General features: G+C 52.2%; 2 protein-coding genes across 3 annotated transcripts; both read left to right on the top strand.

Annotated features, from left to right (window-relative positions):
• The first annotated feature begins 122 nt into the window (after window positions 1–122).
• Window positions 123–11,588, top strand: TRIM63 (tripartite motif containing 63). Of its 2 annotated transcripts, none has more exons than XM_024554743.3 (9): window positions 123–413; window positions 1,290–1,462; window positions 3,967–4,135; window positions 4,987–5,082; window positions 6,244–6,477; window positions 7,138–7,160; window positions 7,505–7,629; window positions 9,862–9,930; window positions 11,001–11,588. In XM_024554743.3, exons 1-9 carry the CDS (start codon window positions 255–257, stop codon window positions 11,009–11,011), a joined length of 1,059 nt encoding a protein of 352 aa, XP_024410511.2. In that variant the 5' UTR covers window positions 123–254; the 3' UTR covers window positions 11,012–11,588. The 2 variants fall into 2 exon arrangements, with proteins under 2 accessions (XP_024410511.2, XP_045046635.2); XM_045190700.3 differs by having other exon boundaries at window positions 125–413; window positions 3,970–4,135.
• A 3,300-nt stretch (window positions 11,589–14,888) lies between these two features.
• SLC30A2 (solute carrier family 30 member 2) lies at window positions 14,889–23,200 on the top strand. The gene is made up of 8 exons (XM_024554742.4): window positions 14,889–15,725; window positions 16,368–16,582; window positions 17,637–17,783; window positions 18,409–18,562; window positions 19,315–19,489; window positions 20,198–20,303; window positions 21,405–21,539; window positions 21,833–23,200. Exons 1-8 carry the CDS (start codon window positions 15,676–15,678, stop codon window positions 21,976–21,978), a joined length of 1,128 nt encoding a protein of 375 aa, XP_024410510.2. The 5' UTR covers window positions 14,889–15,675; the 3' UTR covers window positions 21,979–23,200.
• Window positions 23,201–23,605: the final 405 nt, after the last annotated feature.

The raw sequence follows: 23,605 nt of genomic DNA, 5'->3' as shown, positions 1-23,605 counted from the left end.
AGGCTGGGAGGAAACTCAAGCCCCACCAGCCGTGCTGGCACCAGAATGCTCAGCTGGTCCCTTCCTGGGGCTCATGTGACCAGGGTCCAGCTATAAATATCAGAGGGGCCTCAGACCAAGACAGATTTCAGGCACCAGAGGAAGAAGGCCAAGAGACTCTGGGCGGGTGTTTTGTGACAAAGGCAAAACCCCAGGTCTGCTTAGAGCGAGGCAGGTAAAGGAGGCAGCCAGGCGAGCCCACACCTCCCGACAGTATGGATTACAAATCAGGCCTGATCCAGGATGGGAACCCCCTGGAGAACCTGGAGAAGCAGCTGATCTGTCCCATCTGCCTAGAGATGTTTACCAAGCCGGTGGTCATCTTGCCATGCCAGCACAACCTCTGCCGGAAGTGTGCCAATGACATCTTCCAGGTCAGTGCTGGGCATGGCCCAGTCCTGGGGGCTCAGGGGCCACTCAGCTTTCCTGTAATGAAAACTTCTCTCTTAGCCCAGGACCCTTCTAAACTGGGGCCCATTCTTCCCCTGCAAAGGCTTCTGTACTGAGCCAACGGGGGCTGGGCAGCAGCTCTGAAGGCCCAGTTCCTTTTCCATGACGCAGGTGTCCCCTCCCCATCCTGTGGCAGCTCAGCCACCTCTGCCCTGAGCACTGCAGTTGACTCTTCAATCAGGAGTCAAATGCCTCAAGCGATAAGTGGGGGAGGCAGGGGGAGAGGAGAGAGAAACCAGACCCCTGGGTCTGGAGCCAGCTCCCTGGTGGCAGGGGGCCCAGAGCTTTAGGAGGAGGGAGGGTGGGAGGCACTGGGCAGTAGCGACACCTTCCCCTTCAAGGCCGCTGCCTCCAGTATAGGGCAGGAGGGGCTTCATCTCCTAAGAAAGTCAGGGGAGTGGATGTCCTGGCTGGGAGGCAGGACTCAAGGTTCCCCAGAAGCACTTTACAAAATGTTCTCTCACTGTTTTATCTTTAAAGTAGCAGCCCTAGTTGCTGTCTCTAATTATAATGCCCATTTGATGAACGGGCAAACTGAGGCTTGGAGGGATAATGTTACCTGCCTAAAGTCATTCAGAGAATAACTGGGACTTGAACTACAAGTCTGTTGATTGCTTGGTGCTTCTCAGGTGCTCCCTGTGTAAGTGATCTGCCTCTCAACTCAAGACGGGAGGCTCTGTCCAGGTCATGCGGTTTGACAAGAATGGTTGGGGGGAGCAGTGGGGAGGATAATCAGAGATTAGAAAGGTCAGGAGCTGAGGGGGGAGCCCAAGCTTCACCTCTGTCCTTGACACCCACAGGCTGCAAACCCCTACTGGACCAACCGAGGTAGCTCCATGTCCATGTCTGGAGGCCGTTTCCGCTGCCCTTCCTGCCGCCATGAGGTGATCATGGACCGTCACGGAGTGTATGGCCTACAGAGGAACCTGCTGGTGGAGAACATCATTGATATCTACAAGCAGGAGTGCTCCAGGTCAGTTCGCCCAGTTGCTGGGGCCCGTCCTCCCTGCCCAGATGTTCTGTGCCCGGCTTTCCTACGCTCCTTCCTCCTTCATCTGCTCAGGATCCAGTCCCCTAGCTGGATGGGCTCCACCAGCCAGCGCAGAGGGCCATGTCCCTCTTCCTCAGGCAGGAACAGAGGCTCACTCTATCCCCCATCCCTGATTCTCTGCGTCACTCAGCGAGTGGGAAGGGGCCCAGACTACTCTACTGCAAGCTTATGAGATAGGAACCAGAGGAAAGACAAGATGTGAGAGGGACAGAGAGGCACTGGGGCCAGCTAAGTGGCCCTGATAAGCCAAGAAAGTGCCCAGTGAGAACAGAGCCAGTTTCTCTGTAGTGATAGCAACAGCTAAGGGAGGCACAGTACCAGGCACTGGGAATGCTGTCTCCCACTGCTGCGCAACAGCCCTGTAAATCAGGCATGGCTTATCATCCCATTTCACAGAGAAGGAGGCTGAGGCTCAAAGAGGTGAAGCCAGTTGCCCAAGGTTGCCCAGCGGGCAAGTGCAAGAGCTGGGAGTGGGCGCTCTTGAGGGAGCTCCACGTGTCCCTGACTGCAGAAGGGCAGCTCCGTCTCAGGCAGAGTTCGTGAGTTGTGTAGCTTGTGCAGTGTTGGGCCTCAAACTGGGGAGAGACACAGCTACCAGGGAGATCTGTACAAATCAGGACATCCTGACAAGACTTCCAGGCAGCCCTTATGGTCCAAAACTGTCACAGCCTATAGGCAGTGTCCTGCCCAAGGAAAGGTGACAGACCCATCCTAGAGAGGAAAAGTTCAGGGCTGGGGGACTGTGTTCGTTCGTCCGACTCTGTTACTAACGCATTGTAGGGTCCTGGGTGAGTCTTTGAGCCTTCGTTTCCCCTGTTTTCAGAGGCGACAGTAAGATTCGTTTTTGTGACTGTATAGGATTTTAATGGGAAATGTTAAAAAATGTCAAATATTTATTGAGCACCTACTGTGCGTAGGCACCGTACTAAGTATTTCCCATGAGTTATCACTACTTAATTCTCGCAGTAACCCTATAAGACATTCTTCCCCTCATTTTACATGAGAAGCTCAGAGAGGGTTGTCCCAGGCCACTCAGCTTGCAAGTGGTGAAGCTGAGAGGGAGCCTGTCTGACTGACTGCTACGAACACTTCTGACTGCTGTTGCGTCTTGTGTTGCTAGGGCTGAACGCTACGAAAACACGAATATATTTTTGATCATTATAATCCTAATAAAATCAACATTGCACCAGAATATTAGCCCTCCCAGTGTGAACCTGTGAAGGCCATATTATGTTTGAACCTGCGAGGGCTTCCTGCATGGTTGGATGATGGTGATAGCCACCCGCAGTCAGGGTCTGCCCTGCGTGGGGCACTACACCGTCGTTACAGACCACTCCTGCCAAGATCCCAGGAGCTCTGGGAGGAAACCAAAGCTCAGAGAAGTGAAAGCACTTGTCCGAGGTCACAGAATGAATAAATGCAGAACAGTCAGATTCATACCCGGATGCGGAAGTCTGGGCTGGGCGGTCTCCTGCAGTGTTAGGGGCTGGGAAGTCAGAGGTAGTGTAGACACGGTGTTGACTCTAAATGAGCGTGGAGTCTCGCTAGGGGAGGTATGACCTACACCCACCCCACTCCCAAAATGAATCTCAGGTAGAAGCAACCAGTTTCCTGAGAGAAGCACAGATAACATGTCAGAGTCCCTAAGTGGAGAGAGAGACAAAGGGAGAGAGACATTCTAAGAATGAGTGTTTGGGAAGAAAGGGAAGGAAGAGCCTAGACCCTGGGAGAACAATCTCTGGACTAGAAGTCGAGGCTTGTGCTGGGCTGTTAGACAGCCCTGAACTGCTCGTGTATCAGCTGTGTGGCTCAGGGCGCACGCACTGCTTCCTTCTCCGAGCCTCAGGGCACCCTCCATGCTTGCTGATTTATTCTTTCTACCTGCATTTACTCACCTCCTCTGAGCAAGGCACTATACACTGCAGGTTCAGGACTGAAGGGAATGGGCAAGTTTCCCTGCTTTGATGGAGGTTACAGTCTGGTGGATTAAATATAGAATTCAATGAGGCCATGAGAAACTGCTTCACTTAGAGCCCAGCCTGCAGAAACCGAGAGTTGCAGTGCCTATAATTAGACCAAGCGAACTTCAGCCTCCCTTGCCCTGACTGCTGGGTGGGGTGACCTTGGGCAAGTCAATTCACCTTTCGGGCGCCTAGTTTCCTCTTCTTGAAAATGTCTCCAGATCTGACTCTGGGATTCTACCACCCTTCCCATGTCCAAGCCAACTCCATCACCAGAGTTTGAGTCCTAGTATGTGGTGACAATCATGGTGTCATTGGCCTCCCTGGTGCTGGTTCCCCAGAGGATAAAGAAAAGGATTAGGACATCCAACCCCTGAGAACTTGGGTCATAGGTCTGGAGAGGAGCTGTGACTGGAGCTGGGGGAGGAGACCCCCACCTTGTGACTCGTGACTCTTCCACTTCAGTAGGCCCCTGCAGAAGGGCAGGCACCCCATGTGCGAGGAGCACGAAGACGAGAAAATCAACATCTACTGCCTCACCTGTGAGACGCCCACATGCTCCATGTGCAAGGTGTTTGGGGCCCACAAGGCATGTGAGGTGGCCCCGCTGCAGAGTGTCTTCCAGGGACAAAAGGTACTGGCCCGAGCCATTTCCTCTCACAGCCTGTTGGGCACAGCCCGATGATTCAGGATTCAGATTTGATCCTTGCAGATCTGCTGAGCCAGCCTTTCAGTAATGGTCCCTCTGGAGGGACTTCCCGGGCTACAGGGACAACAGTCCTTGCCTTCCTGGGGGAGGTGGCTGAGCTCATGGGTTATACTTAGAGCCACTTGAGAGCACCTGGGTGTGGCCACAGGGGAGAGGCCAGGCCACAGGGGCCCTCTCAGGCCATGACTTTTACACCTCAGAGTGCTTGGGGCCCCAGATACCTCTTCCTGTGCTGGTCACCTGTCTCAGGCTCTGAATTCCCAGGACCTGTGGGAGACCCACTATCCTGTCTGTGCAGTGACCTGTGGCCCCTCTCTCCATACACTTTCTTCGCCACCTCCTGCCCTTCTCTTGATCTCTTTTTTTAATCAGTTTTAAAATTAATGTTCAAATACAGTTGTCTCCATTTTCCCACCACCACTTTCCCTCGCCCCACCCACCCCCACCATTGATCTCTTTTAGAACTCCCAACCATTTCCTCTCTTCATCCCTTCTTTCTTAGAAACAAGACCCTCCTCTACCAGTACCTTGCTGTGTATTTTGGGCAGCTCACTTCCCCTCTCTGTGCTCCATCTGTAAAATAAAGGAAACAGTATCTCTCATATTCTCTGCTCTGGACCTCAGCTGTACCTCAGAAAGAGGGGCCCAACAGCTACTGGAGGCTCCTTTAGCAGAGAGGGGAGTGAGGGTGCCCATTTGCTGCCAATTCCCAAGAGGGCAGGCCCTGAGACTATTTCTGTCTCTCCTCTCTTGATCCCCCCCCTCCCCCCATGTAGACTGAACTGAGTAACTGTATCTCCATGCTGGTGGCGGGGAACGACCGTGTGCAGACCATCATCACTCAGCTGGAGGACTCCAGTCGGGTGACCAAGGTGAGGGGACCTGGGGGTTTGAAGCGTCCATGGCAGCCTAATCTGTGGGGTGAAGGCTCACCCATGCGTTGTGACTCAAGGCTGGGGCCTGCAGCCTGGGGTGTTCAGGCAGGAATGGTGGGGAGGGACCAACTAATCCTTTAATCCACTCATTCAACAAATGTTTCGGGAGCACAGCTGTGTGTCAGGCCCTGCCAACCGGCTGGGCCAGACAGCTCCCCACCCCACCAAAAACTCCCAGGGTTTTATTTTGTTTTATTTTTTAGCGTTGGTAGTTTTTAGACCATCGTTCTCTGTGTGCTGTAGACCAAGGCTTCAAACCTTGAAGTGCACACAAGTTACCCTGGGGTCTTGTTAAAATTCAAGTTCTGATTCAAGAGATCTGGGATGAGACATGGAATTCTGCATTTCTAACAAGTTCTTGGGGTTTGCCCAAGTCGCTGGCCCACGGACCACCCTTCGAGTAGCAGGACAGTAGAGGCAGGAGGAAACTTTTCTATTTCCGCAAAAGCATCCACGATTTTCTTTCTTCACTTGGGATGGGTCCCTGGAGATGAGATGGGGGCAAGGGGTCATCACATTGCTGGTAGACAGAGAGTGTGGAATAGATGGGTTCAAAGGAACGAGAGGACATTGTTACCACCCATGTGGACTCCCAGGCTGATAGATGATTCTAGAACCCCAAGTCTGATGAGATGCTATTGTGTCCACTTTACAGATAGGAAACTGAAAATGCAGCGTCTGTGTTGAAGACAAGGGAACTTCACTGAGGCAGTTACCAGGGGGAGGAGCTGCTTCTCCACTTCTGCTAGGCAGAGCTTCTTGAATCCATTCTTGGTCCTAAAATGGGGAGAAGAGTGTGACTTGGGGACACACTGGAGGGCCAGAATATATCATTTCATTTGACCCCAGGGTCTCTATTTTTGAGGAAGGGGGTTGCTTTCTCCATGATACCAGACTCCAAATGTGTACTGAGTAGCTATGAAAACTTAGCAAGTGCTTTCTTCTTGCTAAACCTTCATTTCATCTTGTGTAAAATGAGGGTGTTATAAGACCTCTTCCAGCTTTAGATTCTTTGTTCCTAGCACACCCATTCCAGAAAGGAAGTGTTGGGGTTAGGGAGAAGCCCACAGGATGTGACTCCAAGATTTCTGTCCCCAGGAGAACAGTCACCAGGCGAAGGAACAGCTGAGCCGGAAGTTTGACATGCTATATGCCATCCTGGATGAGAAGAAGAGTGAGCTGCTACAACAGATCACACAGGAGCAGGAGGAGAAACTCAGCTTCATTGAGGCCCTCACGCAGCAGTACCGGGAGCAACTGGACAAGTCCACCAAGCTGGTGGAGACAGCCATCCAGTCTCTGGACGAGCCTGGTGGAGCCATCTTCCTCTTGGTGAGCACCACTAGGAAGGTGTGGGCAGAGTCGATTCAACTCAACAGCTCTGTATAAGGTTCAAGTCATGCTCCTCCTCTGGCCACCTATATGCCCTTGGGCAAGTCATTTAAACCTCCCTGAGGCTCATTTTCCTCATCTGTAAAACGGGCATGAAATAATCCCTGCCTACACCTATTAACTGAGCACTTACTATAGGTCAGCCACAGAGATGTAGGAGTCACAGCCCTGCCCTACAAGAGCTTGTTGGGGGAGACAGAAAGGGACCAGCTAAAAGATTCCACAGTTCAGTTCCATAAAAATTTCCTAAGCATATACTATAGGCCAGGCTTGGTGCTAGACATTGGATATAAAGAAATGATTAGAATAAGATTCTCATCTTGGAGAGTTCAGGGTTTAAGGTGTTTAGACTGATATCCCTAAAATCCAAGCTCCCTGCCAGGACAATGGAAGGGGCCTAGAGTGATCACCAAGACCTGTGCAGACCATGGACAGAGGGAGAAGATCCAAGTTCTGTTCAGTTCAGGGTGGGGAGCAGGTCACAACTGGGCTAGGGAATGGCACCAAGTGCCCATCTGCAGCACCCAGTCACTGGTTTTGCTGATTTCCTGGGGCCACCCCTACTGCAATCCTAACCATTTGCTCTCTCTCCCCCCACAGAATGCCAAGCAACTTATCAAAAGGTCAGTGTTTCCCTGGGGCTGTGATCCAAGGCCCTAGCTCCTACCAGGGCCTCTGACTTTGTCCAGTGGGCCTCCTCCTTTACATTAGGGCTGCTGGGAGGGTCTCATCCTGGGCTGGCTTTCCTGGCCTTGGCATCATCCCGTGCTTTCTTGAACTGGTATTTGCTTGTGACTGGAGAGGAAATACTCCACCCCTCCAGAGGGAGCCTCTAGGTGCAAGGCCTGGGTGTGGGCACAAGCGTGAGCACTGGTGGGAGTTGGAGCTAAAACACTCCTTCCCGACACTAAGCCCCAGATCTCTCTTTCTCTCTCTCCCCTCCTCCTTCCCTTCTCCCCCCCCACAGCATTGTGGAAGCTTCCAAGGGTTGCCAGCTGGGGAAGACAGAGCACGGCTTTGAAAACATGGACTACTTTACTTTGGACTTAGAGCACATAGCAGACACCCTGAGGGCCATCAGCTTCGGGACAGGTAAAGGAGGTGGTGGTGCCACTTTTCTCTTTCCCTGCTCAACCCCTGGAGATCAGTTTCCCTTCCGCTGAGCCCCATGTGGAGACGGATACACTAGCAAAGATGCCCAGATATCAGCCAGCTTCTGGATGAGCCCAGAGCTGAGCACAGTCCCTGGTACATAATTGTTGCTCAGTAAATTATCGCTGCAGGGAGGCACCTTGGCTGTAGGAAGAGCATAGTGTCTGGCGACAGGCAGACCCAAGTTTAAATCCGGGACTGCCATTTGTTATCTGTGTGACCTCTGGTGAACCCCTCTACCTCGCTGAGCTTCATTTTTCTAACTAAAAATTAGGTTAAAAGCGGGCCTGCTCATAATGGTGCTGTTGCAACAACTAAGATATTGACACAGAGGAGTTTGTAGAACACTAGGCATGTACTAATTAGTGCCTAAAGCTAGTTTTGGCTTCAGCTTTTTCATGCTATCATCTATGGTACTCAGGTGCCCTAATTTATCCATACCATATCCTCATTTCTGTTTATAGTTACTCTTCCACAGAGTACCTACAGTAATTGTCACAATATAACCATAACAGTAATAAGAGAAAAATGAGGAAACCCCACGAAGAGCAAAGATGTAAATACTTTGCTCAAGGTCGCAGTTGAAAGGCAGCTATTACGCAATGAAAAGGAGAGGGTGGGTCCAGTTTTGCCGAACTAGCATTGTTCTGAGAGGTGATACATCAATGAACACGACAGAGAGAGGTGTGCAGGAGTAGGAAAGAATTGTACCACGGCTGGCATGAGGAAGCTCAGCTTGCCTGCAAGCTTGCAGAATCTGGTGTTCCATCTATTCTCAGAGCACCCGGTGCACCCCACTAGCAGGTGAGGACAAAATGCATTCTGAAGCTGAGATGCTGGCAGACGTGGGCGTAGCCATCACTGTAGATCACCTGTTCCAGAGTGACCCTCCTGAAGCTGAGATATTCGAGAGTGGATCGTACTGTGTGAACAGTGTGGCATTGTGAAGACCCGTGCTGCCTTCCATAATCTCCCTGAGCCTTAGTTTCCTCATAGGGAATCGGGGAGAGAACCATACCAACAGCTACAGTACGATTTATTAAACACTTTCTATGTCCCAGGCACTAAGCCCTTGACATAAATTCTGTCACTTAATACAACTCCATGAGGTAGTTTCTGTTGTCACCTCCGTTTTGTAGTTGAGAAAGTAGAGCCCAGGGACAATGAGAGGTTTCCTGGAAGCCACCCAGTTAGTAGTAGCCCATGTGGATGCCACCAAGGGCCATCTGGCTCATAAAACCTTTGTGAGGATTACATGAGACAGCGCGTGTGCAGTGCTGAGCACAGCACTTGGCACGAGTAGTTGATGTAACAACGATGAAACGAAAGCAGCAAAACTCCCTGGGTTACGCAAAGATTCCCAGAAGGTGGCTGGAAATTTGGCTGTCATTTTGGAGGCACTCACTTGTTTCAAGCCTCTTCCTAGACTCTAGACAAATGCTCTGACTCTGTGGTGACCCCCTCAAGGCCCCAAGGGAATGAGGAAGCAGCTTTGGAGAGGGGTGGACAACAGGCATGCTCCTTGTTAGCACAGCTTGAAGGCGACATCTCAGGATGGGAAAGCGAGGACACAGGGTGCAACCCACTCACAGTCTGTCTGGGGCTCAGCTTCAGAGAACCGAGGAGCAGGCAGCCCAGAAGTGTTCCCACCCGCTGTCCACCCCTCTGTAGGCTGAGGAATAAGGAAAAGTGGACAGGGAGTGCTAGGTAAGCAGATTTCAAAGGCTGGGCAAATTCCTTCAAGAACAGGACTTTGATCGCTGAAAATCAAGGCGGTCTTGTCCCATCTCCACAGGTGTCTAACTGAGACAACTGCTTCTAACTGTTTAACTGTCTAACTGAGAGGGACGCAGAAGTCCAGTGTGCCTAACAAAGTCCCCTCTGGTCACAGGCAGATCAGGTGATAGAGGCTCCTACAACAAAGGAGCCTCCTGAACCTTCCTCCCTTGGAGGGTGAAGACGGAAGGGGAGGGAGGAGAAACAGGGAAGCCCACCCCTTGCAGCTTAGCTTTGGCAAGCCCGTCACCTCCTGGGCCACCGAAGTCATTGCACGGCCGGTTGACTCCGACTAGGCGTCGGAGGGATTGGGATCAGTGCTGCCCCCAGCCTGGTTTGAGCAACACCTCTGAGAAACCAGCCTATCCTAACACTATTGTTCTCTGTCACACTCAGATGAGGAAGAGGAAGAGTACATTGAAGAAGATCAGGAAGAGGAAGGGTCCACAGAGGGAAAGGAAGAAGGTAAGAAATCCATCTCCTTCCATTCATTCATTCATTCAGTCATTCATTCAAAAATATGCAATGCTGACTGGGTGCAAAGTGCTGTGCCAGACCCTGGGGGCGATGCCACTATGTGGTGGTGATCGTAATCGTGTAAACCTTTTAAAGATAAAGTCCTGCTCCCTTCGTTCTTAGAGGGAAAAAAACCCCAAACCATGCATAGTAAGAAGCTCCCATTTTTATATCTAAATGACCTATATCTATATGGAAATTAACGCAGCATAACAGACGTAAAAGACAGAGTCCTCAAGAGCCAAGCTCGGTCCACTGAGGTGTTTTGTTTGGCCAACACAATGCTTAACATTTTTTAAATCCATTGCCAACATTTTAAAAATTAGGATATTTTTTAAGAGATTTTTTTTTAAAAGGAGATTTCAGCTAAGAATCTGGATTTCCACCTTCTTGTAAAAATGTTGAAAGAGCTGATGACGTCGGGCTCGCCCTTTTCTCTCACCCCAGAGTTGGCACTGGGTGGTGGCTCTCCTCTGCACGGGACGTGTCCTTGCCAGTTTGCCCAGGCCCACCGCTGTCAGCCTTCCTGCTCTCCTCACTCATGTCATCTGCTGGCCCCGTAAGGCATCCCAGTGGGCCAGCCTGGCAGACTGTGTCACGGCTTTATCGTGACTGGCGGTGTGACCTTGGGCAGTTCACATTCTGAGACTTGGGCTACTCCTCTGTCCATGGGGGCAAAATAGTACTTACTGACTGCAAAAGATTATAATGAGCGTACACATGGTCTGGCACATGGGAAGGACGTGCTTGCTAATTAGCATGTGTTTGCTCATATTATTTTAAAAGCCAAGTTATTATTGGAACTAAATTCCAATCCAGTTGAGAAATACAGAGTAGTCTTTGGAGTTTTGTATTGGATGTGCAATCCCATTTTCTTTTGGCAACTAAATTCTGTTTTGGCTTAAAAAGGAAGAGGCCAGGCAGGAGTTGGAGTTTAATCATTTGTCACTACAGCTTGGTGGGCCCTGGACCCCCTGAGTGCCTGTCTCACCTTGTGCTTCTTTGTCTTTTTCTTTCAGGACACCAGTAAGGAGCTGGATGAGGAAGAGACCCTCTAGATGCAGAGAGACTGGGGAGGGTGGGGATGGGCCCAGCTGCCTTGGTGACAGGCCCAGGGTGGGAGGGGTCGGGGCCCCCAGAGGGGCAAAAGGGAGGTGTGTCTTCTCTCCGCTCAGAGAGCAGGGACTAGGAGTAGGACCCCCACCGCTGTGTCCCCGCAGTCACTGAAGCAGAATTGGGAGTGTGCTTGGAACAACCACAGAGGACACTTTTCTACACTGGTGCAAAATGGAGTATTTTGTACATTTTTAAAATGTGATTTTTGTATATACTTGTATATGTATGCCAATCTGGTGCTTTTTGTAAAGGGACTTTTGTATGATAACGCTTGGTCATCGTGTGGCTGGCGGTTGTTAGACGAGGAAGGAAGCCAGGGTGGCCAGCCGCCCGCTTCCTTTCCCTGGCTGGGTGGGCTGGGCAGCACTCGCACACCTGGGAGGGGTAACGTGCTGTGTTCCGGTGCCTATCCCTGACAGAGGGGATGGAGACTGTTTGTGTTACATGTTGTTCTAATAAATGCACAGCGCTCTCTTCCTGTTACTACCAAAGGAGTTGGGGTTTCTATTAGGGTGGTCAGTGACGCGGCTGTGAAAAATTCACAGAGAGAAGAAAGTGTGGAGAATACAGTTTTTATTCACTGGACAAGAAAGGAGGGGGCATGGTGTGAGAGGTACACCAGCACTGAGGGGCGGGGGCTTTGAGTTTTTATTGGGTAACAATGGGATTATAAAAGGGTGAAGGGGGTGCTGTTTGGGCCTTGTAACAGCAGTTTATTCCTATTTTGTCTTCCGCCTGTGGCGTAGGGAGCGGTTAGTTCTATTCTTGCTTTCCAGTAATTCCTAGTCCTGGAGACAAGCTCAGAAGAGGTAAGTGGCAGCCATGTTTAACAAGGTCACAGGCCTGCCCAGCAAATGGTGCCACGAGAGCAAATGGCTCTGGCTTTACCCTTTCGGTTTCATTCAGCCTTTTTTTCTGGAGAGTTCAGAGTGGAGGGACAGATGCCTGACACGAAGTGTGTGGCAGGAGGGAGACAGCAATGGCAAAGCTGGGCTTCTGTCCCACCAAAGCAGAGCTTTTTACATCAGCGTTCCCTAATGAGAGCTCCCTGGAAAACTCCCTGAGCTGATCCTCAAGAAACACGTTTAATGCCCTGTTCTCCTGCTCTCTGGAAAACAGAACCTGAAGCAACGCTTCAGTGTGTTGTTAGTCTGGATAAATCCCAGGGCAGCCAAGGTGAGGGAAAGTGGAAGCAAGGCAGGAAAGGAGAGCGGTGAATAGAAAGTGTCCAGTTACTGAGCCTGCTACAGCTTCACCAGAGACCCGGCTGTTTGCTCAGTCCTGTGTGATGACCAAGCAGGTCATCAAGAACAGGACCGACTGAAAGCACTTCCTCAGAGGGAGAGATTTTTGTCTGCTGGCTCCTTTCACTTTCTGTCTCAGGACTGAAGTTTATCTCCCAGACTGTTAATTCCCTTACACTTCCAGGCTGCATCGCTTGGCCCCTCTAGGCAGCTGCTAGGGGAGCTGAGCTGGATGGCACACCAGCAGGTGACTCTGAGTAGCAGGTGGAGCAGGATCTCCGCGGTCCAGGGGGTTGGGCGTGGGTGCTAGAGCTGCCCAATGGATGCTCTGCTGGAGTCCACCTTTACTCCAGGGAAGGCCAAGGCAGCCACCAGTGCTAGGGGACGAGCAATGACCAAGGCCAAAGTAGCACCAAGGCTTTCCGTGAACGAGGAGCCTAGGGGCTGGGAGAGAGATGAAACTGACTGAATTGGGCGCAATGCATTAATTCGGTCTAAGAACCTTGGACTTATAAATTTGACGAACACTGAAGAGTCTGTCTCACCTTTTCGACATTCAGAACTCGGGAGCAAGTGAGTAGTCCTGCTGTAAAAACACTATTTGACTTTAGACAACGACCGGCCAATCACGTTTATGGTGTCTGGAATACTGCCTGATCTTTAAGGCTCTTTGGTGGATTGAATACTTAATCCAACATTTCCCAGTTTGTTCATTTACGTCATGTCCTCTAGTACACAGAGGGCAACCACAAGGCCCACAGGCCGAATCCGGCCCTCCACCTTGTTTTATCTGGCCCGGCACCTTGTTTCTACCCGGCAGCTGTGCCGAGCTCTCACTTAACTGTTAAGGAGTAGTTACATGTATACAGTCCTAAAATTATACCCGGTCCTTTGAAGGCAACTGCGAGGCTGATATGGCCCCCGGTGGAAATGAGTTTGACACCCCTGCTCTAGAACTAATGTTCTGTGGAACTCAGTTTTTAAAGATTGATTTGAGAAACATTGATTTGTTGTTTCACTCATTAACGCATTCATTGGTTTCTTCTTGTACGCCCCCTGACCGGGAATGGAGCCTGCAAGCTTGGCATATCAGGACGACACTCTAACCAACTGACCCACCCCAGCCAAGGCTTGAAGCTCACTTTAGGAAGGCGCTGTGTGGACAAAAATGGGGCCACATACGCAACCTTACAAACTCAGGGGAGGCCTGCATGGCGGGTCTTACAACCTCAGAGACAGAAAGTAACCACACAGGATGGTCTGAAATGAAAACTTCTTAACCAAAATTCATGGCAGGTAATCACATCCTTCCGGTATCTTCCTTGACAAAGTTCAATCTTTACCTTAACGGAGCCTGTCTATATACAGCCTTTTTGGGAACCTTTGGAATGTCTGAGTCATCCCTTTTTCCAGACCCCTCAGGGCACAATGATAGCAGGTTAATTGTTGACTATCCTGTACCAATCAATGTAAAAGAAGCATTTTTCTCTTCTGTTAGACTTTATCCAATCTCAGAGACTTCCCCACTTTGCTTTCTCCCACCTCCTTAAGCTGTCGCCAATGAATTCCGTGTAACCCTCTTAGTTCCTCCTCCTTCTTTGTAATATATAAAGTAGGGCGCAAAATTGCAATTCTCTGGAGCATTTTCTCAATCTGCTGAGATTTTGCTTGCTGGCAATTGTAGTCAGTTTGGCTCAAATAAACTCATAAAAATTCTTATAGATTTGGACATTAACATTTTATATTTTAAAAAAGATTTTACTTATTTACCTTTAGAAAGAAGAGAAGGGAGAAAGAAAGGGAAAGAAACATTGCAACCCAGGCACGTGCCCTGACTGGGAGTCAAACATGCGACCATTCGCTTTGCAGGACAGAGCCCAGCCCTCTGAGCCACACCAGGGCGCGCTGGGAGGACACTTGAAACCCTCACATCTTGGCTCACATGTGGGGGGTTTTCCAAGGCTAACTTAGCTCAGTCCCTAAGTTCGAATTTCAGGGAATCAGAGTTTGCTCTCATTCCTAGTCCTTTCTCAAGTTCTGAAGCATTTTCAATAATTTCTTTAAACATTGTGATACATTACAGACACACGAGTGCACAAAACTAGTTATGGAGTTTAATAAACTATTGTAAAATGAAATCCCGTGTTCCTACCATGCAGGTCAAGAAAACATTGCCAGCTCCCAGAAGCCCTCCATGTACCCCCTTCCCCTCATAACTTCTTCCTCTTAGAGAGAGCTACTATGGTTTCTTTTCCTTTTTTTAAACACTCACATACTTGCTTTTCTTTACAGTTTTATTTTCTAAAGTATCTTCCAATAGAAGACTTAAGGAATTTGAGGCCAGAAAGTGAGAGGCGGAACACCATGCATGGCACCTCTGGGGACGCCCGTGAGCTGCCGGGGTCAGGGGAGAAGGCATAGTGGTGAAGGTGTCAGCTCTGCGCAGATGGAGACTGCCGCTGAAGTACGCCGGCCTGTGGCAGCGCGCGGAGATAAAGCCGGCCACCCCGGGTTCTAATTGGAGCGCGCAGGCAGGGAACCAGCGCTGCTGCAGGGGCGAGGCAGTCCCCACCAGTCCGAAAGAGGGCCATCGCCCCAGCCTGAGGGGGGAGGTACCCGCCCGCCCCACCCCCGCCCCGGCCTTCAGGACCCCCTACCTAGCCTGAGCGGATCGCAGTCAACTGCCCCCTGAGGGTGGAAACCTACCAAACTCTCAGTCTCCAGCACCCGGGAAGTCACAACCGTAGCCTGAGAAGCCAGCCACATTCCTGCTCTCCGGGGATCCAAGGCGAATTCCTACAAACCAAGATCCGAGAACTTCTCTGCGGGACGCTGCCAGCCCCACGCGGGGAAGAGCGCTCGCAGCCGTCGCCCACTCCTAACTTAGGAGAGGCATTCGTCGCCAGCCAGGTGGGCTCCCGGGGCCCTAGGGGCACAGGGGATGGATACTCCGGAGCAGCTCCCGGGCATCCTTTGCAGCCGGCCACTCCCTCCCCCTTCCCCGCGGGCTTTTGCACACGACGCCTGGCAGGCCGCTTCGCACGGGGTGGCAAGAGCCGGATAAAGCGCTCGGCGCGAGGAGCCCAGGCTGGAGCAGCGCGACAGCGGGACTGTCCCACCGCAGCCCCAGCGCCGCCCGGGCAGGGGCAGCGGCAGCCGCACGACGAAGCTGGCGCTCGAGGGGCGCACGAGGAGCGACGGGAGAGGGACGCAGGGCTTTCCCTGAAGGTGAGACGCTTCCTTGCCGCGAGCGTCTGGCACCCAGCTTCCAAGGTTCACTCCGCGGGGCAACCACGCGCGGCTTCCCGACCCAGAGCGGGACACGCGGGGCCGCATGAAGGCCACGGATAAGCAGCATCTGTTGGACGCCAGGCCCGGAGCCCGGTAAGGCGAGAGCCTGGGGAGGAATGGGAATTCGAGCGGCACCGTTTGCTCTCCTGGGATGGTTTGGGCGGCGGCTAGAACTGGGACCACACCGGAGGGGTGGGGTGAAGTGAATGAGAAGGGAAATCCAGAGCGGACCGGGGATCATTCCTCCCTCCAGGCTGAACGCAGATCCTGACCCCAGTCCTCCGGTCAGGAGTGCGAAGCCTAGAGCCCCGCCTACGGCCGGGAACTTTGCCCCCGGGCAGCCTCGCCCAGGGAGGCCCTCTGTCCCCAGGTGCACGAGATAGGGGTTTGCCCTTCTGCCAGGCCTCTGATCCGTTTCTGCGCTCCGAGGAACCGGTCCTGCCCCTTGGCCAGGTCCCAAGGTCTTTGCCTCCTTCAGGCCCTGGGAGGGATGGGGGAGGAGTGAACATCCCCTGCCAAGGCCCTTAGAGTCCGGGAGCCTGGTCAGTCCCCCAGCACCCACCTCGAACATGGGCTTCTGGTCACTCCTTAGGGACTGTCGAGCTTTGAGTGTCCTTAGCTATTCTAATTGTACACGTGGGGACGCCAAGGCCCTGCGGAGAGATAGGACTGGAGTCAGCTCTCCTCGTCCCCACCTCAGAGCTGAGTCTCCTCTTTCCCTCCCTGTCTGGCCAGGTCTTACATGGGGCCTCCGTGGCAGGACGGCACTGGCTGGATTTCTGTGTCCCCGCCTAACTCAGAGCTGCCATCCATTGAGCTGGCAGTGGAGACCAACCATTACTGTCATTCCCAGAAGGGTCCTGGCAGTGACCCCAAGAAGGAGCAGGCCTGTCGCCAGCTCTATGTGGCCTCTGCCATCTGCCTGGTGTTCATGATTGGAGAAATCATTGGTAAGGACTTTTGTGCTAATTAAATGACACTGGCACATGGATAGTCTAGATGATGCAAAAGGCTTTTCTCCTGAATATTCCAGCAATCTTAATACAGCTGACACTTGAACAATGTGGGGGGGTGAGGGGGGCGGGGTGCTAACCTGCACAGTTGAAAATCCACATGTAACTTTTGACTCCCCCCAGACTTAGCTACACCAGCCCTTCTCATCCATGGGTTCAACCGACCCACCATGGTTGGGAATCCCCGGGTGGAAAAGTGTGTCTGTGAATGTGGAAGTGCTGGTTTCCATGAGGTTGATTGAATCAGCAGATGGGAAACCCGAGGATATGAAGGGCTAATTGTGTTTACTGAAAAGAATTTGCCCATGAGTGGTCCCGTGCTGTTCAAACCGGTGTTCAAGGGTCATGGTCAAGATTGAACATTCACTATGCATTTAAAAACTTTTTTAATTTAAAACCTTTATTTTTCAATTACCATTGACATACAAATATTATATTTCAGGTGTACAAAATAGTGATTAGACATTTATATCTTGGGAAGTGATCACCCCGATAAGTCTAGTACCCATCTGACACCGTACGTAGTTATTACGTTATTGACTATATCCCCTACACTTTGTTGAGTCTTTTACGTACACCTATCGCACGTAATCCTCAAAACAACTTTGTCCTGATTTTACAGATGTTGGAACTGAGGTACATTTAGGTTAAAATAATATACCCAAGATCACACACAACTAGCAGGTGAGGGAAGGCCTGAATGCCTAGAAGGAAAGAGCATTTGCTAAATGCCTCCAGTGCTTTTCAGGCCCTATTTGAACTTGATGTTTCACATTCACCCTCTAAGTAGATGTTGGTCCCAATACACAGATAGTCGAAGTTGAGGCACAGAGAAAGTACTTGCCCGTGGCCGTACAGCGAATGGGTGGAGAGGCCCCAGTCTAGTGTTTTCCTCCAGAGCCCATGGTTTCCATGCTACACGACACAGTCTGGGAAGTTGGTTCCTTGGGCAGCTGATGAGGACCCACCATCCTCATCACTGCCCCTGCAGGTGGGTACCTGGCACACAGCTTGGCGATCATGACCGATGCAGCCCATCTACTCACTGACTTTGCCAGCATGCTCATCAGCCTCTTCTCTCTCTGGGTGTCCTCCCGGCCAGCCACCAAGACCATGAACTTCGGCTGGCAGCGAGCTGGTGAGGGCCCTGGTGTGGGTGGGGGTGGGGCTGGAAGAGGGGCAGGTCAAGACATGGGTTCTTAGGTGGCCATAATGGGTGGATCCCCTGAGTGAGGCCAGGAAGGTGACTTTTGTAGGAAAGATAATGTCAAACTTGGCTTCTGTCCTCTGGGAAAGGAGGGTTCACCCTCCTATGAAATGAAGTGGGCAAACTTCAAGAACAAATGACTTTAACATTAACTCCGTGGATCAGCTCTGCGGGGCTGGAAAGGTCAGCAAAGCCTTCTGGAAGGTACAGACTTTAAACCCTCTTTAGTTCATCTCCTGGCTGTGTTATCTGTTTCCTCTTGGTGGGAGATAGCCCAGACTCCCCTCCTCAGAAGCCTTAGTTTGCCAGCTGAACAATAGTTTAAAAAGCCACTTTCATTACATTTAAACAAAAAGACTTGACTCGAATGCCTACTTAAGTTCCTTCTAGCTCTGACATTGTCAGATGTGTGAGTGGTGGGCTAAGGTGCATCCATGCTTTCAGCAGAGACCCCTTAGACCCAGGCTCTGACTTGGTATGGGGCGGGGGCAGGAGGGGGGTCTCCTCAGCCTGGGGGCCACATGCAAGATGAGCGTTGGGGTCGGGTCTTCCTCAGAGATCCTGGGAGCCCTGCTGTCCGTGCTGTCCATCTGGGTGATGACGGGGGTGCTGGTGTACCTGGCAGTGGAGCGGCTGATCTCTGGGGACTATGAGATCGAGGGGAGGACCATGCTGATAACGGCGGGCTGCGCTGTGGTGGTGAATATCATGTGAGTCCTCCCTCCTCCCGTTTCTCCTGTGCACGCCGGACTGCCTTCTGGTGGAAACAGGGCGGGCCACGCTCCAGTACAGGCTACAGGAACAGAATTTCCCTAACTGTCTGAACTCTGGCACCTGGAGCCCCTGGGTTCCGCCTTAGGCCTGGGCCAGGCCCGTTGGGAACTGTAAATCTGCAGCAGCATCAACTCCACCCTCTACTCTGCCCCCACCCCCCACCCATACGTGTAGGTGAATAACCTGGGAGGCTTCATACCTGAAGTGGGGAGGGGTCAGTATAGTTCTTGCAGGAGCAGATGTCTCCAGGGGAAGAATCCAAGTTGTTTTTCAAGCTGATATGACTGAAATTGGTCTCAGTGAGAGGCAGGGTGTGTAGAGCATCTGTCATATTGCTCAGTGGCCTAGGGCAAGCCACTTCCCTCCCTAAGACTCAGCTTCCTCCTCCGTGACATGGTAAGGGAACTGATGACCTCCATGGTGCCCTCCTGCTCTGAGATTCAGCACTGGGGCATCTTTGTGCCCAGATTTGGCCTGGCATTGGAGTTGAACCCTTTCTCCTGTAGCACTTGGAACCAAGGCCACATGGGTCAGGCTCCACATGCAGGCAAAGGAATCACGCATTCTGGGGGCTTGGGGTTTTTGCCCCACAGGGAGGCCGGCCCTAATGGGTGACCTCTTCCTGGCTGATTTGAAGCCTCTATCTGCGCCCTCAGTGAGCCCCTTGGCTTTGTCTCCGCTTCCGTAGAATGGGGCTGGCTCTTCACCAGTCTGGCCATGGGCACAGCCACGACCACGGACAGAGCCATGACACCAGCCAGCCGCAAGGGAACCCCAGTGTCCGAGCCGCCTTTATCCACGTAGTAGGAGACTTGCTGCAGAGCTTGGGCATCCTGGTGGCGGCCTATATTTTATACTTCAAGGTCAGAGCTGGGGACAGAGGGAGGTGGGCTGGGGGGTACGCAGGGTGTGGATCATCTGGGGGCTCCTCTCTGCACAGGGCCCTTTCCTAATTCTAGCCCCATCCCAGCTCTTGGCAAATGGTGAGGAGAGGGAAGGAACATTTATTCAATTCTGATCCACACAACAACCCTGAAGAGTAAGTAGTGGTGTTTTCTAAAGCCCAGAAAGGTTCAGTGACTTGCACCGCATCACACAGCTAGTAAGTTGTGGGGCCACATTCGAACCCAGCACTGTGTGCTGCCAAAGCCTGGGCCTTGCCCATCACGTAGAGGCAGTGCGGTATATCTGACCCAGTGGGCCATTGGGTTTGAAGCCTGGCTCTGCCCCTTGCTAGCTGTGTGATGTACAGTGAGTTCTTCCTGTAACTGAGTCTCAATTTACCTACCTGTAAAATGGGGGTGAGGGACTAGATGGTATCTAAGATTCCACTTAGCCCTGTCCATGTCTCAGCCCCTTGCAACGGAGGGCTGGGAAGGAACTGTGCCTTATCTTGCACTGTGGCCTGTCATGCCTGTCCTTCTGGCTCAGAATACACTGGGAGGCAGGGCCAGGGTAAGGCTCATGCCCACGTACAGAGAGAGCCCCTCTTCCCCACACCATGCTGGGAGGGAAGGGAGAAGGGAAGCTGAGGTGCTGAACCCCAGCTCTGCCTTCCCTATTTCCTGCAGCCAGAGTACAAGTACGTAGACCCCATCTGCACCTTCCTCTTTTCCATCCTGGTCCTGGGGACAACCTTGACCATCCTGAGAGACGTGATCCTGGTGCTAATGGAAGGTGACTAGGCATGGGGCTCCCTTTCTGCTCTTGGCTCTCCAGCTCTAATGAAGTCTCAGGGGTGAGGGGTGGATCCCAGCACTTTGGTGGGGAGCCATGGCCTGGAGCCTGGCATAGCCTGGGGCCCTAGGCTGATCTTGGCATGGAGCTGGGCCCTCTGGTGTGGCCATTCCTGGAAATGTCCCTGGACCATGCCATCTCTTCCCATGAGACCCAAGGGTGCCTCTTCCCTGCTGAGATGTGTCCTCCTCGCCTAGTCAGGTGGTTTCTGGGTTGGGTCTATAGCACCTGGCACCCTAGCCCTCCCCCATACACTTCCTCAGTCTCAATTTGCCTTCCCTCAGGCAGAGACAGGGGTGAGGATTATGCTTCCTGTTGCACAGGGAGCAGGCTGAGGCTCAGAAAGAAGCAGTCAGTGCTGACCGAGGCTGCTGAACTGGAAACCAGTTCAGGCCTTCTTTTCTGAGGCCACTACCTCAGGAGAATATGGCTGGACTTTGAGGGGTGCTGGGTAGCGACAAATGGTCGCCGAGTTACCGCACTATTCATCCAGCTTTGTGCTCCAGGTCTTGCGTCAGCCATGCCTGTGTGGGCGGGGTCGATCTGAATCCTAGTCTGAGGTCAGCAGGAATGTCCAGCTACAGGTCAGAACTTTTTCTCCAAGAATGCGACTGACCCCCATAAAAACGATGATGACACCCCATGTAGGTGCAGCCATCTCCAGGCTCCCTTTTTTCCACTGCCGAAAACAACCACCACCACCCCGCAAAGCCAGCCCCACTTCATTGAGCACCTACTATGGGCTAGGCACTGTTCCAGGCAATGAGGAGCATAGGGTGGTAGACAAAGCAGACTGTCCTGCTCTCATGGAGTTTCCATTCCAGAGGGGGAGGCAGACGAGAAACTAACTAACAAGATGGTTTCAGATAGTTTTAAGTGCTACGAGGAAAATACCACAGGGTGATACGACGGAGATCATTTGGGAGATAGACGCGACAGCAGATCTGGCCAAGGGGCTCTTCTGAGATGGCATTGGAGGAGCAGGAACCAGTATGGGTGGAAGGGAGCAGTTTCCCTCAGCCCCAACCCTGCCGTCCCCAGGGACACCCAAGGGCATGGACTTCACGGCTGTTCGGGATCTGCTGCTGTCGGTGGAGGGGGTGGAAGCCTTGCACAGCCTGCATATCTGGGCACTGACTGTCGCCCAGCCTGTGCTGTCTGTCCACATTGCCATCGGTGAGTGGCGGGGACACCTCAGGGTGGGGTGAGGGAGAGAGGCAGCCAGAGGCCTGGGCATCCCCGTTGGGTCTGGGTGATTCCAGATGCTTGCTTTCAGGATTGTGCCAGGTATGGGAACTGGGGGATTACCTGGTACAGGAGTGGAATCCGGGCCTTCCTGATGTTTAAGGTCACCTGTCCTGTTCTGCTATGGGTAGAGCATGAGAGTTGGGCTCCTGATAGTTCCTAAGGCCCCAGAGTCAGTAAATGTTTTTCTGGTGTCTCCCTGGGTGTGTCCTCTTGGCCTCCAGCTCAGAACACAGATGCCCAGGAGGTGCTGAAGACAGCCAGCACCCGCCTACAGGGGAAGTTCCACTTCCACACCATAACCATCCAGATCGAGGACTACTCTGAGGACATGAAGGACTGTCAGGCATGCCAGGGTCCGTCAGACTGACTGCCTAGCCAGGTGCCAACTGGAGCATGGACAGGACCTGCAAATGGCGGGGCCAAGTGTCCCTCAAGCCTAGCCAGGACTCTGTTTACCTTGGCTGTTCAAACCAGATCCCTCTCCTGATCTCAGCTCCATGTTCAGTGTGGAGGAGCCTGGCCCTCTGCAGGAACAAGGCTCTTCCCCTGCCTCTCCCATCTGACTACCGCCAGCCCCACGATGGGAATTCAGCCAGTGTAAAGCTAGTACAACCCGATTACTCCAGCTCCTGGGTCAGTTCCGTTGGGCCTGGGTTTGGGCCTAATCCTCAGCCAGTGCTGTCCTACCACCACCATCAGGGAAAGGCGGTGAGGCACAGTGGGAGGTGCAGGAGGGGAGCCTGACCTCACCGTCCCTTGCCTCCATGCCCCATTTCCCTTTTTCAATCTGTCTTGCCTTTGCCTTATGAATCCGTAAAGAAGCCTGTGGACAGAGCCCCCTCTCTCTTCTGCCTCTAACAATGATCTGATTTAAGGAGGCCACGGGGTTTGGGGCGTTGCGAGACAGGCTAGTGAGCCAGGACAAGTGGAATAGGGAAACAGACACAGTTACATGGCCAGGCCATTTACAGCCATCTAGGAAATCACAAAATTCTATCTTCCCCAACCAAGGACGATTAAGAGTAAATGGTTTACACTTCTCCCCAACCACTGAGTAAATATGTAGCTTAAATCACCCTACTCGGGCAGATAGATAATAAAAATCCAATTAGTGCCATTTTTGCCAACCATACGCATGGACTGGACGGATAAAGTCAGGGGAATCAATCTCGTTTTGGTACATCAGCATAAAGCTGGTGAATATTCTATTGAGATCTTCCCCTAAGGTCTCCCCTAAACTCCCAGTCTTTAAATCCCCCAAGATGGCCTGACCCAGGGGCTCAGTTGGTTGGGGCATTGTCCTATACCCCAAAAGGCTGGGGGCTCGATTCCCAGTCAGGGCACGCACCTAGGCTACGTTCGATCCCACTGATGTTTCTCTTTCTCCCTTCCTCTCTCTCTAAAATCAATAAACATTTTAAAAATTAAAAAAAAAAAAAAACCCTCAAGATGAAGAACCAGTGTGCCTGCGCCTTTCCCTTCCCTTTCTTCTCCCCCATGCCCAGGTGCCTTATTCTGCCTTTCTCCTAAGCTCCAAGGGCCCTTCTACTACCTCTGTAATTTTCTAAATAAACTTTCTCCTACAATGAGTTCTTGGCTCTGAAATCTTTCTTTGTACAACTTAAGAGCTGAGGTCTAATTTCACTGCCAACACTGCTGGTAACATAGTGACCCTGCACCCTCCTACGTGTCCCCCTGAGATAGGGAGCCAGGGGGCACCTGAAGCCCATCTGTGTGGTGGTCACTTCAGCTGTGAGCCAAATGTTTCCCTTGCCTGGAGGGAGGAGGCTTCTGACTAGGTAAGGACCTGGCCGGTTTCCTCTTTGCTCATTCCTCCAGCCCAGCAGGCTGTGCCAGTGCAAAGATGCCCTGGTCCCCGTTGGGAGGGGGAGCAGAACTGTCATCTTGTGTCCTGCCCTAAGCACCTGGCAGCTCCTGGGTCACTCCTCAGCCTGACAGTGTCCTGGGGAGCTCAGCCTGAAATCGGATCTGAT

The sequence above is a fragment of the Desmodus rotundus genome, chromosome 3 (assembly GCF_022682495.2).
Source record: "Desmodus rotundus isolate HL8 chromosome 3, HLdesRot8A.1, whole genome shotgun sequence".
Classification (NCBI taxonomy): Eukaryota; Metazoa; Chordata; class Mammalia; order Chiroptera; family Phyllostomidae; genus Desmodus; species Desmodus rotundus.
This window is presented reverse-complemented; position numbering and strand designations above follow the sequence as displayed.

What these genes read in the sequence shown, in the direction of transcription:
- SLC30A2 (XM_024554742.4), top strand. Translation starts at nt 15,676, where the DNA reads ATGAAGGCCACGGATAAGCAGCATCTGTTGGACGCCAGGCCCGGAGCC. An exon ending in GACGCCAGGCCCGGAGCCCG is followed by an intron (nt 15,726 to 16,367) that starts GTAAGGCGAGAG and finishes CTGTCTGGCCAG; the next exon opens with GTCTTACATGGGGCCTCCGT. An exon ending in GCTGTGGTGGTGAATATCAT is followed by an intron (nt 18,563 to 19,314) that starts GTGAGTCCTCCC and finishes CCGCTTCCGTAG; the next exon opens with AATGGGGCTGGCTCTTCACC.
- TRIM63 (XM_024554743.3), top strand. Translation starts at nt 255, where the DNA reads ATGGATTACAAATCAGGCCTGATCCAGGATGGGAACCCCCTGGAGAAC. An exon ending in GTGGAGCCATCTTCCTCTTG is followed by an intron (nt 6,478 to 7,137) that starts GTGAGCACCACT and finishes CTCCCCCCACAG; the next exon opens with AATGCCAAGCAACTTATCAA. An exon ending in GCCAAGCAACTTATCAAAAG is followed by an intron (nt 7,161 to 7,504) that starts GTCAGTGTTTCC and finishes CCCCCCCCACAG; the next exon opens with CATTGTGGAAGCTTCCAAGG.